Raw genomic sequence first — 16,188 nt, 5'->3', positions numbered from 1 at the left:
AATTAAATTGAAATAACTGCTTTATGAAGTATGTATTACTGCATACATATGTTCTCCTTTTTCCAATGTGGGTGACTAGTGGTCATGTGACATAAGGAAATCAAAAACATAATTTCTAATGGTGTTTTGGTTGGATTGTACAGCGCTGTCTTTGACCTCACTGGCTGAGCCTTACTTCCTGGTTCCGTGCCCCAGGAAGTTATTGTGGAGGTGAAGGGTCATGTAGCTGTGGCTGCTCTTTGGCTTCAATTACCAACTTTCGCTAAAGATATGAAGTATAAATTATTTAAATATGAATATATACAAATATTTATTTAGAATAACAATATATTTATTTTGCCTAAATTAATTTGTACATAAGTTGATTTGTTTGCTGGGCACTCTTTGAGTATGTTTTATATGCCTAGGTTTTACTGTTTGACATCATTTCCGTTCTGTTATTTTGTTTCCTTGTTTTTGCTTATTTCTCTGTGTTCAGTTGAGACTGAGGAAGGTCCACAACATCCACTTCCTAATCAGTATACCAAGACCAATCTATTCCACTACCCAAACCTACCTATAGCTTACATGTCCTTTACTACTGAACTGTGACAAAGTACTACTTTCTCTACTGATCTCTCTAGAAGTGTGTGTGTTCTGAAGTGTTTATTTATGTAATTTATTTTTGACTGAATTCGCTGAGAAGAATGCGTCATCAATGTCTGCAACCTCCCTCCAAGAGTAGCACGGGTGGCTGTAAGAGAACATTCCAGAACTGGTCAACAACTGTGGCTCTAATGGCGTGCTGTGACACACGAAATTCACTGTGAAAAAAAACCCCTCTGAGACGACTACCACTGCTACGGTCTCAGACCTCCTCAGCATTCTATGTGATCACTGCAAACGTGTCCCCTACACCATGAGAGAGTTCTTTTTCAATGTCCTCCAGAGAACTAATCTCGTGTTCTCTCAGCAACAGAAGCACAGAGGACCTTTTATTAAATATATATCCATATACCGGTTATCCTCACAAGGAGGACCAGTTTCCTTTAATTAATTGTAGCATAGAGAACTTTACCTCACCATGTTGAACGTCACCTCAGCATGAGATGCTCTCCAGCCCCTTCCACTAAGACATTTGAGAAAGCAAATGTTATTACCGCTCGTAGCTTATACAGTTACACAGTCCTCCACTTCAATTTTATTTTTGTAGGAAATCATGTGAAGTGTTTTGTTTAAATCTTATGTTTAAATAAGCTAAGTAGTGTGGTGCATGCCTGATTTTTGGGATTGTTCCCATGTAAAAAGTTCTTCCATTCATAAATGTTCAGGAGTTTAAAAAGATCAGCCAATGGAATACTTTTGCAAGGCAAACATTGTTGTTTTTTTATTGTTATTTAATGTCACTGTTGACTTATTTATTTGTCTTTGTAGCATTTCAAATGGTAAGATAGTTGAATATTTATTTGGTTCTAGAGATTTTTCTAGAAGGTTGAGGCCTTTCCAAGGGCTCCGAAAAGAGAAGCAATATAAAGGTGTCTTTTTTTAACAGGTCGTACAGAATACTCACACAATGCCTCTAGTCTTTTCCATTTGCAGAGTTCAGTTTGTTTTGGTCTGTAAAAATGTGGGAGAGCACATTGAGCGGATCGGTGACATTTCCGAAGTTGAACTTGTGTTAACGTGACCAAAGTTACAGGAAAACCAATTTATCAGCAACACTGCATTCAAACGGTTAGCCAGACCACATTGGCAAGAGGATTTTGCACTTTATTTTTGTCCTCCTCAATTCAGCCAGTTTCAGCCTCCACCCCCAGGAAAACCTGGGCACAAATTCACCTCCTCCCCCCACTCGTGTGAGGGAGGCACTCGCCTGCAGATTTGAATTAATTAAATTCTTCGGCTGCTCGATGCTGGTCACCACTACTCCAAATTTGGTAATAAGCAGCTAAGAAATCTCCCAAACCTTTCTAACCCCCCCCCCCCCCCCCCCCCTCCTCCCACGCACACACACACACACACACACACACACACACACACTTCTTTGAGTAGAGTTGAGTTTGATGATTAGACTGAAATGGGAAGGAGGGGTGAAAGGTTTCGAAACAGCTCTCAGAGGGCACTGGGCCTTTTTTTCCACTGGCCCAGGGTTTCGTAAGTTAATGTTTTGAGGTCAGTGATGGCAGACCAGGAGGCACTAGACCATATAGTCTTTCCTGGTCCCACGTAATTGCCTCATACCCTGAGTATTCTCGTCTTCCATTGACTCTAATTTATAGTGTGAAGCAGGTGTTATTGACAGACATCCACACCATTTGTTATTGACTGAGAAGTACATGGGGAAAATCAGTTACAATGTTTTCTGTCTATTGTAAGGACTGATGCAATATACAAAGATATTGTTTTTGATATGTATGTTTTTTTTTCTCTGTAGGTTATTTGTTTAATTATTTTTTGTTTAATTTTCTTTCTTTTTTTTTTTACCATTTCCTTAATGGTGGATTTGAAGTGTTTGGTCGTTATACTATGAGAATCACTGTGTTAATGTATTGCAAGCAGCAATATTGGGTTTTCCTTGTTCTAGTTCCTGTTAAGGATGTTTGGCGAGCACATGTACTGTACACATACAGATGCGCAACAGAAAGGAAAGTGTAAATACTGTTTTATATTAAAAGAAATAAAACTATTTAATGAGTTCTGAATAAGAGGGACAATAAATCTGAGATATATTTCTCTATGGAGATACTGCTGTCACCCTTTGCATTTGTGTTCCTGTGCATCATGTTTAGGTACAAAGTGTCAGTTTTGAATCAACACCCGGTTGAACTTATTACAAAAACAGAAAGGAATGATTCCTAGAGCTGTTGTTGTTTGACGTTCGTTGGGAGAAACATTTGCCAGCACTAACAAACCATGTATGCTATGTAGCTCATCACTGTCCTTCGCTCCCTAGCCTTGTGCCTGACAGAGACTGCCACACTGTACTCTAGGTCGTGAACGAGTACTATCTGGTATCAGAAACCCTAAAAGCTTCTTTGGAGGTGCTCCATAGTATAACTAGTTCCACGGCTCAGTCAGTTCAGAGAGCTGTTAGCTCCACAGCTCAGTCAGGTGTTTGTTTGGAGGGGGAGTTCTGATGCATTGTTTTTCAATTGTGTTGTGTTCCCCCTCAACACCACGATCTGATTGATGTTGAAGACATAAGTTAACTGTAATATCTGCTGGGTATGAAAGTCAGTCAGACAAATATTGGTGCACTGGTCTCTTAATCCTCTTTAGGTGACAACCTCAGACATGAGATCTTAGATCAGTGGCAAACATGACAGCTTAAACCTACATGAACAGTTTAGCAGCACATAATTTGACAGCCACATAATGTCAGAGAATGAGCAAGAATTATGTGAAATACGGAGATATTTTCCATTATCGTGTGTTATCTTTAATGACGAAGTTTACGGCAACAGTAGGGAAAAAAAGGTCTGTTGTATGTCTGGAATTTAAGGAACTGTAGATGTGGCGTCTGAACACTAATAGGGTGTGAAGCAGTTTCCGTAAGTTACGGACTGTGGTTTTGTGACCTGTGTAGTGATTATGAATATTATAAATATAGCCTCAAGCAGCGATCATCAGGGTCCAAATGTAGCCAAGTCGAAGCATACTAAATTTCAAAATTTTAGCCTAAGCAGTTCTATTGAAATGTGAAATTATCCAATGCGACTTCCAGTAGGCCTCAGGAACAACATTATATCTCTGTGCATCATTGTGTACTTAACCCCAGGCTTTAGTGATGCCACCACCTTGCTCCACCAGCAGAAGCACTTCCAATATGATGTTTTTGGGTGTGCCTTTCAGGCTTCATGTGTGTTTTGTACACAAGGGGTTAGACAATTACCTTTAGCACTGAGGCCAATGCATATGACGCAGACCCAGAAAGAAGCAGCCTCTGGGAAGGATCTGTCCGCATATGGGCTCTGTATAGCGCCTTGAGACAATTTTCTTGTTTTGGTGCTATATCAATCAAATGGAATTGTAACTGAATTGAATCTGATCCATTGCAGACCCAGCTCTAAGTTGTCTGTGGATCAGTGGAAATGATCTGTCTGGAGATGATGACACATGTAGGCTACATGTTACAGAGTTACGTAATTAAATTACTGAATAAATGCAACTGTAATCCATTACAGTTACTGTAAAACAATATGTTAAATTAAAAATACTTTAAAATGTAACATTCAATCTGCTGTTTTGCATCTTTGGCCGTGTAGACAGGCTCCATTCGCTAGGCAGTAGGCTATGCACTCAGATTCTGAGCGTTGTTGTTTATTGGTTCTCTTGTTTGAATTTGCACCAACTCTCGCCTGCCAATCAGATCAATGATACGGCCAAGAGCATCCAGTTTTAAAAACGTGATGCTTTTGAAACTCGTGAAACATGGTAGCAAAGGCTGCTTAACTGTTGAGACCACTTTATTGTTTTGGAGCTATATAGGCCTACATAAAATTGGATTGAATTAAGGGATCAGTGTACCATTCAGTGTGGTCTGCTGCTTTGATTGTTCCATTTAGAGAAACTGCCTGAATAGCACACTGCCTAAACAGTACAAGGGGCTTTACCAGTCATTTATAGGCAAGGCTGATCTTACTGAAGACAGTTACACTAACTATTCTAATCAATGCATACGTTTTGGCAATTCAAAAAAGAGTGAAAGATTGACAACCATGCCAACAAGGTCTTTATTGACGTCTATCATGCCACGCAATCATTCGAGGAACATTATTTTGAATTCATTTTTGTTTTCACAGTGACAGACATGTGGCATTCTGCTACAAATATAATAATTGTCCTCATTCAAATACTAATCGAGTACGTCATTTCTTTCCGATATGTAGGCAAACAGTAGCCTACGTCGATTGACACGTGTATCTCCCTTCCTCCTTTGAGTGGCCTGTAGACTATTACGACCAGTTAATTTGTAACTGAACAGTCCGTTAAAAATATAATTGTGTAATTTGTAGCCAATGGTTTGTCATTGCTTCTTTTGAACATTCACAGGCTGTAACTAACATGGACCTCAGATTTTGAATGTATTTTCTTTAAATATTGATGACAATCGACAGGATTGTTTGTCTGTCGACGTTGCCGAATATGGTGAATATGGGCGTGTCATCGCTTGACTTTCCTTCTCCTATTGGCTTTTTAAGAATCACAAGATCCCATTGGCCAGTAATTGATGATGAGTAGTTCCGGTTGCACGAAAACTGTACTCATTGTGGCTCAAAACATCCCAAATGCAGAAGGGCGTCTCGTGCCTTCATGCCATTTTAGATCCAACATGGCGATAACAGTATGCCAGTTTTCTGCAAAGTTTTGTATGGTTTGTAAAACAAAAGTAGGAGGGTAGTTGCAAAGCTGAGCAGTGTCACGTGATTCACACAAAACCAAGCTGCCCAATTCCAATATGGTGGTCAGCTCTGCAGGCTTACGTTTCTTGTTGATGATATTGTTCCTCTGCGGGTTCGGCGCGTCCAGCCAACAAGCCCCGCAGGTTTTGGGGCTCCGACTGGAAAACCCCCAAGATCAGGTGTTCATGCGCGAGAGGATTATCTCAGCGCCGTACGGGTCTAGTTTCAAGCTCAGATTGTTCGGCACCTATCTTAATGGGACTTGGCCGTGGGTCGCTTTCGCACGAGCTGCGCGAGGGGAAGCAGGTGCCATCGGAGACGCAGCGGATCCTTGTGAGCAAGAGAAGCGACGGAACTCGTCCGCTTTCAAGGTTTCTGGGAAGTTTGGGCCGGACGAGCCGTATAGTGGACTTATAACGGTCCAGGCGGAAAAGAACATCCCGGCTGCATCAAAGGAAGAGGATGCCAGTCTGATTTACCATCACTTGTGCATTTGGCAAGGCCACAAATGGGCTTCAGCTGGTCCTGATAGGTTGCGTATCCTAACCGAACCCCTGCTGCCTCATGAGTACATTCCAGCTTGGGGAGTGGCGATAACAATAATTCTTGTCCTGGTTGCTTGTGCGATACTTCGGGGTCTTAACATCAGCTTGTTGTGGCTTGACCCAACTGAGCTGTACGTGCTACACAGTTGTGGTTCCGAAAATGAGAAACGAACAGCGAAACGCCTGGAGCCCGTCCGCAGGAGAGGGAACTTCCTGCTGTGCTCGCTGTTGTTTATTTCATCTCTGGGCCATTCTGTTCTCGGTGTGCTGTTCTACCGGGCCCTGGGTTCCATCGCGCCCGCGGTGTTCACCAGCGCTATTCTCATCTTCCTGCTTGCAGAACTGCTGCCGCACGTGATATGCTCCACGTACGGGTTCCAGCTTGCACCGGGCTTGACGTGGCTCGCACAGGTTTGCATGATCGTGACATGCCCACTGTCGTGTCCGCTTGGGCTGCTGCTCGACCTGGCCCTCAGACGCGACATCAGCGTGTACGGCCTGCGGGAGAAGATCATGGAGATGATCAGGACCAACGTAAACGACCCATACAATGAGTTCGTCAAGGAGGAGTTCAGCCGAGGAGCGCTCCGAACCAAAACCGTGGAAGACATCCTCACCCCTGTAAAAGATTGCTTTATGCTTCCTTCTACATCTGTGTTGGACTTCGGTACCATGTCTGAGATCATGCAGAGCGGCTACACGCGGGTCCCTGTGTACGAGGAAGAGCGCTCCAACATAATTGAGATCCTCTATGTCAAGGACTTGGCCCTGGTTGACCCCGACGACTGCACCCCGATGACCACCATCACCAAGTTCTACAATCACCCGCTGCACTTTGTCTTCAATGACACGAAGTTGGACGCCATGCTGGAGGAGTTTAAGAAAGGTACTTAGGATAAAAATGTTTTTATTTTGTATTTTGTATTATATACTGTTTACCAAATGCACCCCCTCTGCCACAAACAATATAGCTATGTGCTTGATATGTGATGACTACAGATGGGCTGGATATGTGTTGTTGTTGTGCCGCTTTAGTAAAACAAAATTGATAAAGCTTCAGGTGGCATGTATGATGCATTCAAAATCTTGCTCAAGTTTCAAACATGTTCAAGTACACGCCATATGCCCGTGACAAGTAATGTTTCCACCTTACGTGCTGTACTTAAAAATTGTATTTACAAATGTATGTGTCGATTCATTTAGTCCTAAAATGTACTTTTTGTAAACATTGGAACAAATATTTGTATAATCACTGTGGACGGTCATTTCTATGCTATTAATGTTGTGGAATGTGTTGTCTTTTAATCTGGCCCGGAGTTATTAAATCAAAATTAAAGTGAATAAAATAAAGTTTTCTCCCCCAGGTAACTCTCACATGGCCATTGTCCAGAAGGTGAACAACGAGGGCGAGGGGGACCCCTTCTATGAAGTGCTGGGGGTGGTCACCCTGGAGGACGTTATTGAGGAGATTATCAAGTCTGAGATCCTGGACGAGTCTGATGGCTACAGTAAGTAGTGTGTGTGTGTGTGTGTGTGTGTGTGTGTGTGTGTGTGTGTGTGTGTGTGTGTGTGTGTGAGACAGATAGATAGAGAGAGTGCAGGGGAGTAATGGAAACTTTGTATTTTACATTGTCCAACTGGTGTATGTCTCAGTTCAGTTGTATTGACTTACACGCTGTGTATAGACTTGCACGTTTTAAATATCAAATATATTCAGAAAATGTTGAACTTGTAATCAGTACAGCTTGTGTAACACATATGTGTTATATGGTAACACATGCGGTGGAGTTAAGTCCTTTTGTTTCAGTTGCAGCCAGTGGTGACCTTGTGTCGGATAAGGTTCTTATTCTATTCTGTGTTATCTTTTTGTCTATTCCTTATGCCCTTCCCCAAACCTCTCTTCACACACACACGCACACACACACACACACACACACACACACACACACACATATGCACACTCACTCCCTGTCTCCCCCACACACACACACACACACACACACACACACACACACACACACACACACACACACACACTTATTTATGCACACTCACTTCCTTTCAAACACAAACACACACACACATACACAAACATACTCTCTCCCTCACACACACACACATACACACATACACACAGTGGAGCTGAAGGTCAAGCGTCCTCTGCCTCCTTTGGAGATCCCACTGGAGCCACGCAGCATGAACGAGGAGTTCTCCCTTTTTAAGACGCCGGAGGGAGAGCCCAAGATCCGCACCTCCCCACAGCTGCTGCTCGCAACCCACCGCTTCCTCTCAAGAGGTGTGTGTGTGTGTGTGTGTGTGTGTGTGTGTGTGTGTGTGTGTGTGTGTGTGTGTGTGTGTGTGTGTGTGTGTGTGTGTGTGTGTGTGTGTGTGAGAAAGAAAGAAAGAAAGAGAGACAGGGTCTCTATACCCCTGTGTGTGGCAGATTGTATATAGTTCTATACCCTATCACTTTATCCCTGGCTTTCAATAGATGTATGTGTGGCTGTGAGGTTCTGTATCCCTGCGTGTATCCCAGGCCTGTGCGCTTTTACCTCTCACTCTGCTGTGCTGGTTCAGATCAAATGCTTTACATTGCCAGAGTATGAAAGGTTCTATATTGGCAAACTCCTCTGTAAACTGTGTTCCCTGTAGGTCAGCTGGTAGATGCTTAATTGGTAAATGATACCCAGTAAGCAAACATACTCATAGGAAAACTTATAACATGTAAAGGTTCACACACACATATATATATTATATATATATTTTATAAACAGAAACACACAGACACTACTTGGAAGGTAGCAATGCTATATATATTGACGGTCCAGTGGTTGACCCGGAGTTCGATCCACTGCCAATGCAGGAGGCCTTTTTAAGTCGCTTTGGACCAAAGCGTCTGCTAAGTACCTGACCTTTACATAGATTTGCCTTGTATGCTGGTCACTTCATAGAAGATGAAAAAATGTAGATGTGAACTGGCCTTGTCTCCTGTCTCGTGTGTGTTCAGAGGTGGAGCACTTCAGCCCACTGCGCATGTCTGAGAAGGTGCTGTTGCACCTGCTGCGCCACCCCAGCGTCAACCAAGAGGTCAAGTTTGACCCCTCCAACCGCCTGACCCCCGACCACTACCTCTACACCCGAAATCATCCGGTGGACTATTTCATCCTGTTGCTGCAGGTATGGAGGCCAGAGATGAGCTAACACCTTCCAGGTAGGATAAGAATGTAAACCCCCTCCTCAGTGTTTCCGTGGCAGCCATATTGATTAGCTAATTATTGGCAGCATTGGCAGTAAGGGACCTATGGCAGAGTGAAAGGGCTCCCAGTTTGAGTTCTCCTCCATGCTGAACCTCCAGCTGGTACCAGCGGCAGGAAAGACCTCTCACCTGAAATCCGCTAGTGCTGCTGAGATGGCAGGGAAGTGTGAAGATGTGTGAAGTGTTGTGAGTTGCCTCAGGGTGAAATCTGCTTTGAGCAAGCGAGTTGAATTTTCGACCTGGAGGTAGAACATTTAAGTAAAGTCCTCTAGGTACCTGTATGATGTTTGCTAAAGCATTGCAGTACTTGCATGGGAAGCCAGGATAGCCTAGCTCTGAATTCACCCGATAAATACTCAGTAGGAACTACACATGGTACATTATTATTGTATAAGGCCCATTGAGTTTATATGTGTATAATTCATGCAATTTTTTTGCTACCCAAAATGCTATGCTCTCTTGGATGATGGATGTATCTTAATACCTGAATATCAAACTAACTAACTTGAACAATATGTTTGCTTAGTAATGATTACAGTCAAAAAATGTGAGCAGAGGTGTGGAGATATGAGAACAAAGGGGGAAATCAGTAGCCAAACTATGTTTAACATTTGTGTATTGAATAGTCACCATTTTAACCTGTGTTTGGTGGTTGGTTAGGGACGGGTCGAGGTGGAGATTGGCAAAGAGGGCCTGAAGTTTGAGAATGGAGCCTTCACCTACTATGGTGTGTCTGCACTAACAGCACCCTCTTCAGGTGAGCTGAGAGAATGCATGTGACTGTTCCTTAACCCTTTGTTCAGATGCAGCTTGTACTGTTGATAGGGGATTTTGTAATACACATTCCTACAAACCTTTGTTTTCAAATACATGCAAATTAACCTTTCGTTTCACATTTGAATTGTACATTATCTTCAAGTGTCTTGGTGTAACTTTCAGATGAACACATTTACATTAAGGCCTTATTGATTCATTTGATAGGGCATTGCTCTATTTGTTAACTAGTTCACCCTGGGACAGAGCTTCCACTGAATCATCGGAATCTCCAGTTGTTCATATTGTCTTTGACTCCCTGGGTTAAAATGGGGCTGAAATTACCATGTAGAACCTGAGGACCTGCAGATATGTTTTGGCTCATGATTAAGAAGTAACCCCCCCCCCCCCCGTCTGCCTGCTCTTATCTGCCCAGTGCACCAGTCTCCCGTCTCCACCCAGCGGAGCTCGCCGCGGGACCCCTTTGAGCTGAGCGACGCCACCAGCCCCTCCAGCTACTGCCCAGACTACACGGTTTGCGCCCTTACCGACCTGCAGTTCATCCGGGTAAGGTCAAGAGGTCATGGCCTCTTCCTAAGTTTAGGTTTACATTCATAGATTTAGCAGGGGAATATTGTCCAAAATGACTTAGGAGTGAGTGTGTGTATTTGTTCCTCTCTTAGTTGTATTAAAAAAAACTACAAAACTACAATAAATTACCTCACAGCTAGGACCCAACCAAGTATATGTCTCACTTGCACCCCCCCCCCCCCCTCCATCCTGCCTCCCCAGGTGACGCGTCTGCAGTATCTGAATGCCCTCAGGGCATCCCGTTTCGCCCAAAGCCCCGAACCCCCTGAGATTAAGATCCTGCCCAACAGCCAGACCAAGCTTCTGAATGAGAGGAACACTAGCCAAGGTATGTGGAAGGCTGAGCCGCCATCTTAGCTGTGTAGGCTGGAGGTATGGGGAGTTTGGTGAAGAGCTGTGTGTTTATTTTTTAAGCGAAGTTCTGTTCTGTAGCATTTCTGTGGCCTCTGCCACGAGGCGCTAGACATCATCCCTTTTATTTATGCTAACTGCTACTTTATCTTCATTATATTTTATTAAACAATAGCATAAGAGTAATACGATTTTTTTCATTTCATTCTAGTCATTTACTCAACTCACATTGTACTGTAAAATGTCCTTATAAAGATTCATTTATGGACAATTGAACATAATGTACAATTTTCAGATGCAGATCAGAAAGTGGGTGCTCTTTCAATGCAGTTTTCTTCCTGTTCTGTCTACTTTGAACTTTGACCTTTTCTCTCTTCTTTTTTTTTCTCTTTTCTTCCCTCTCCCTTTCTTCTCTGCCACCTGTAGACTTTCCTGTTCACTTTTCATTCTTTGACACTATCGAGAACTTCGGTTAGCACTGTCTGCATGAGGTATTTGCGAGTGCTGGATCACTCAGTAGCATGTTATTTGACGTTCACATGCTAAAAGCTTATCTTGAATGCTTTTCCACATTCAAAGGGGAAACACACACACACACCAAACACACACACACACCAAACACACACACACACATAGTGGATCACGAAAAATCAGTGTGTGGAATTTGCATTTAAAGAAGCATATGCATTATGCATTTCTGTGGGATTATTATATATTAGTTATCATAACTCCTATTATATTATAACTTGGATTATATCATGTATTGCTTTTCCATAACATAGGTTATATGAATTTCACATCATTTATTTTCTTGTGGGTTAATTTCCGTTTGCATTCTCACTGTTTTGAGCTCCCTCAGGACATAGAGAGTAAGGTAAGGCCGGCACACCCTCACCAAACATGTGTGTGTCTTCTGACGTGCCGCTCTCTGCCAAGAGAGCTGCTCGCATGTTTGGTTTGTTGAGGTGCTACATTTTATTACTTTATTTAAGTATTTGCTGACCTTGATGGGAATACATGAGAGGTCCTCATGTATGCTCTTTCAAACACACCAGAGATTTGTGGGTGCATGCATGCATGCTTGCGTGCGCATAGCTCAAAACACCCTAGAAATGTGGAGCTGGTGGTGCTGTAAATTCAGTTCAACAGTACTTCATACAGTATAGTACTTCTTCATACAGTATAGTACTTCTTCATACAGTATAGTACTTCTTCATACAGTATATTACTTCTTCATACAGTATATTACTTCTTCATACAGTATAGTTCTTCTTCATACAGTATAGTACTTCTTCATACAGTATATTACTTCTTCATACAGTATATTACTTCTTCATACAGTATAGTACTTCATACAGAATAGTACTTCTTCATACAGTATAGTACTACTTCATACAGTATAGTACTTCTTCATACAGCATATGGGGCAGCCGTGGCCTACTGGTTAGGGTTTCGGGCTGGTACCTGGAGGGTGGCCGGTTCGATCCCTGAACAGTAGGAAAGATGTGGGCGGGGGAAGTGGTAGAGGCTTGAGCAAGGCACCTAACCCCAATCACTGCTCCCCGGGCTCTCAAAAGCAGCTCACTGCTCCGGGTTAGTGTGCTTCACTGTGTGTATCACTACCCTGGATGGGTAAAATGCAGAGATAAAATTCAGTGTGTGTGTGTGTCACTATCTCTGCCGTAAACAGTCACTAGTCACTAGGGCTAATTTCCATACAGTTTATTACGTCTTCATACAGTATAGTACTACTTCATACTGTATATTACTTCTTCATACAGTATATTACTACAAAATGTTGTACACAGACATGACAGACATTAGTTTCATTAGTTTAATAACCACAGCCTGCTGAATGTTATCAATTGGTCATAATGATCTCACTGCTAACCTCCCCCCTCGTATCCTCCCCCTTACCTTCAACCCCCCCAGGAACGAGCCGGACCCAGGAGGGGGCTTCTGGAGACGAGACTCGAAGCTGAAACTCCCTTCAACCCCAGTTAGCCAAAACTTTTAAACGATTTTAAACAAATCAATTACATTTTTACATTTTCTTAAAGAAAACAACTAGGAGACTAGAAAAAAGAGAAATCAGTCATTTAGTCGTCTCTAAATGTAGCATTGGAGCCAGGTAAGAGGGGTTATTTTTTTTTTGTTGTTGTTTTTTTTTGGAGCAGGCAGTGGAATAGCCTCCTGCCTTCAAGAGCAGTACAGTTTGAGGGCCTATGTTTTTTTCCTTGATGGATTGCGAAGGACCAATCACCTGTTCCCCACCCAACCACCCTACCTACCCACAAATGCCACCATCGCCATCTTTCAAAGGATTCGTCTATGGAGGATCGAACTTAGACACTCCCGCCCTAACCAGCACACACACACACACACACACACACACTTACACTCTCAAAGTCGTTATGCTGCAAGCACACTCCACACACTGACAGGACAAAAAAAATCCGCTCTTTGCAGAAACATGCTCTTCCAAACGAATCTCTACTGTCTTCACTCTGTATACTTCTGATGTGTGTATGTGTGCCAAAGTTAACCCCGTCTTACAGTTCTGTTGTGAATGTTTGAATTCCATGTTAAGTGTTTGTTCTGTAGTTGAATTTATTCCTGTTTATCTTTTCTGAAGCAGCCCTGCATTGCATCCTCAGTCTGTATTGTAAACTTTCCATGTGCACTTTTGAAGGCTCTGTACTGAAGACCTGCTTCCTTGTGTGTGTGTGTGTGTGTGTGTGTGTGTGTGCGCGCGTGTGTGCATGCGTGTGCGTGTGTGTGTGGGCTTGTGTGTGGCGTGCGTGTGTGTTCAAGCAATGACACGACTGAGGCAGATCCATTCATTTTCTGTGCACAACTGCATGTGCACAACTTTTTTTCTCATAAATAAAAAACAACTGGTACGTCCTTGAACATCTCCAGCTACTGAAGGATTTTAGGTTTTTTTTTTTTCATTTGCTCTTGATATTGTTTTGTAAGCTTTTCAGTGCAATGATGTTTAGTTCCTAGATGAAAATGAAAATGAACACTAGCTGTAAATAAATGAAAACAACATGCCAAAGTAGTATTTGTGAAAATCCACAGAATTTTTGGGTTTTGTTTTGGTTACTGACATCCAGGTGCCTCTAGTCTCTAAGCAAGGTAGTTTGCCAACATTTCTCCCTCTGTGCAAGTGTGCTGTTATTATTCAACAATCCATTCCATTCCATGGTTTGGGACATCCAAGTGAGTCAGGTTGTCATCATCTCTGTATGTGTGTTTATTTGTTTTTATTGCTGTTTTTTTTTTCCTTTAATAATTCTGTGACTTTGTAACATAATGATCTCAGACAGCACTGTGCCATACATTTAGGCTGCCAATCTCCATCGGCTGTGTTTTGCCTTTAAGTTAAACATTCCAACCGTGTGTGCGTGCGTGTGTGTGTTAGAGAGTGTGAGAGAGAGAGAGATAGAGAGAGATGCAGAAAAGTCGGAGACACATTCATCAGTGTTGAGTCTCAAAGGACATGTTTCAGGAAAAGTACATTGTAGCATCAAACCTTCTCTATTCACAAAAGACCTCTCCCACAGCGCTTGAGGCCTGTAGACATTTAACCATGTTTTAAAAAGTTCATGTGTTCATGTGTCATGTACATGGTGCCAGCTGTCTTCTCGTCAGGAAAAGAATGTACTCTTTTTCCTTTAATTCTTATCTTTGAGTAATGTTCTTTTCTTGAGAATGACCATGTGATTCCAAGTCAATATTTTTCTGCTGTTCTAAATATATTGTACTATATGTGCAGTTGTAAAGGCCAATTTATATTGTATGAAATGAATGAATGTATATTGTAAAATAACCCATTACTTGTGCTACCTTACAGGAGAATGCTGGGAATTTTGGTAGGGTAAGGATCGCTGTATATAAAAATCTGAATCTATATATAACAGAGACTATAAATACAAATTAGCTGTTAGGTAAAGTTTTTCAGGTACAAGAATAAAGTGCAGTTACCAGGGAAAATGTTTAGGTTAATGTATAGGTATCATTCTGACAAGCTTCTCTTTTTCTTTGTTGTAGAGTCTTCTAATTGAATTTTGTTCCTGGAATGCATACAATAAGTGCATCAACCCTTTGCATCGAATGCTTTCAATCTCAACTGTTTGATAAGAAATAAACATAACCCTGTACAAAAAAGGCATTACCCATTTGTAAATCATCTTACATAGTAGTTACAACTACAAATCAGCATGAATGTATTGTGTATTGGTGGAAGTGTGGTAATTGCATCTGTTTTTGAGATGTACTAGGTCATATGTCCACTAGATGGCGAAAAGAAGCGTTTCCAAAATGACTTGGTAACCTGCAGAGAGGCAGCGATCTTTTATGTTGCTCTGTGAGTATTATATGCTCTGTTGATTACATGTATTTCAATTTGCTAATCACATTACAATGATACCTGCTTACATTCTGGCAGACCAATCCAGCAATGACAACTCCAGTTTAACTCCTCGCACACTAAAGGAGCTGCCATGTGACCTGCTGAGATTGTTCAATGAAAGCAGAAAAAGAGGAATATAGAAAATAAAGACAATTATTTTAGACAACATAAAAAGGATTTCACCCCATATACACTGGTGCCTATAGTGCTGTGTTTCACCAACCAGGATAAATGTATGGGGACTGTAAACAGCAACACAGCAGTCCTGTCAAGGAGCATGAACTAATTTTAAATTGTATTTTTTGTTCATGCACAACAGACTTGGCACATGCTTTGCTTGTTGCCTGTTAATAAAATTAGGGCCCGATGGTGGAAGACGTGATCCTTCACCCCGAGAGTGGAAAGGGCCTTGCTGCCACTGCAGTGGAACCTGGCCATATCAGAATATAAAAACACAGCATCATAGAATAGAATATATTTTATTTGTCATTGTGCATTAGATACACAACGAAATGTATTTGTGCAACCACTAAAAAAAAGTGCAGTTGTGCTGGGGGTGGAGGGTAGGAGGGTAGTGTGATTATTAAGTTCTGTGATGGCCCTGGGGATGAAACTGTTCTGCAGTCTGGAGGTGCGGGCTGTAGTGGCCCAGTAGCGCCTGTCAGAGGGTAGCAGGGTGAAGAGATGGTTTGCGGGGTGAGTCTCATCCTTTAAAATGCCACATGCTCGGCGAGGGCAGCGCGTCCTAAAGATGTCGTCCAGGGGAGGCAGTGGAAGTCCAACTATTCTCTCAGCAGACCTTATGACCCGACTGAGGGATTTCCTGTCCTTGTCTGCAGTTGACGTACCATGCAGTGATACAGTATGTGATCACACTTTCAATGCAGCAGTGGT

The 16,188-nt window shown here is 42.3% G+C and overlaps 1 protein-coding gene across 2 annotated transcripts; it reads left to right on the top strand.

Moving 5' to 3' along the window:
- Positions 1-5,404: 5,404 nt before the first annotated feature.
- Positions 5,405-14,981, top strand: cnnm3 (cyclin and CBS domain divalent metal cation transport mediator 3; the record flags this gene model as incomplete). Of its 2 annotated transcripts, XM_080847176.1 has the most annotated exons (9): positions 5,438-6,812; positions 7,291-7,434; positions 8,064-8,222; positions 8,934-9,103; positions 9,843-9,939; positions 10,372-10,502; positions 10,728-10,854; positions 11,304-11,368; positions 12,810-14,981. In XM_080847176.1, 8 exons carry the CDS (start codon positions 5,438-5,440, stop codon positions 11,351-11,353), a joined length of 2,253 nt encoding a protein of 750 aa, XP_080703302.1. In that variant the 3' UTR covers positions 11,354-11,368; positions 12,810-14,981. The 2 variants fall into 2 exon arrangements, with proteins under 2 accessions (XP_080703303.1, XP_080703302.1); XM_080847177.1 differs by having other exon boundaries at positions 5,405-6,812; positions 11,304-14,981.
- Between the last annotated feature and the right edge of the window lie 1,207 nt (positions 14,982-16,188).

Source organism: Sprattus sprattus (genome assembly GCF_963457725.1).
Source record: "Sprattus sprattus genome assembly, chromosome: 11".
NCBI classification, from domain to species: domain Eukaryota; kingdom Metazoa; phylum Chordata; class Actinopteri; order Clupeiformes; family Clupeidae; genus Sprattus; species Sprattus sprattus.
Note: the sequence above shows the minus strand (reverse complement) of the source record. Positions and strands in the feature narration are given on the sequence as shown.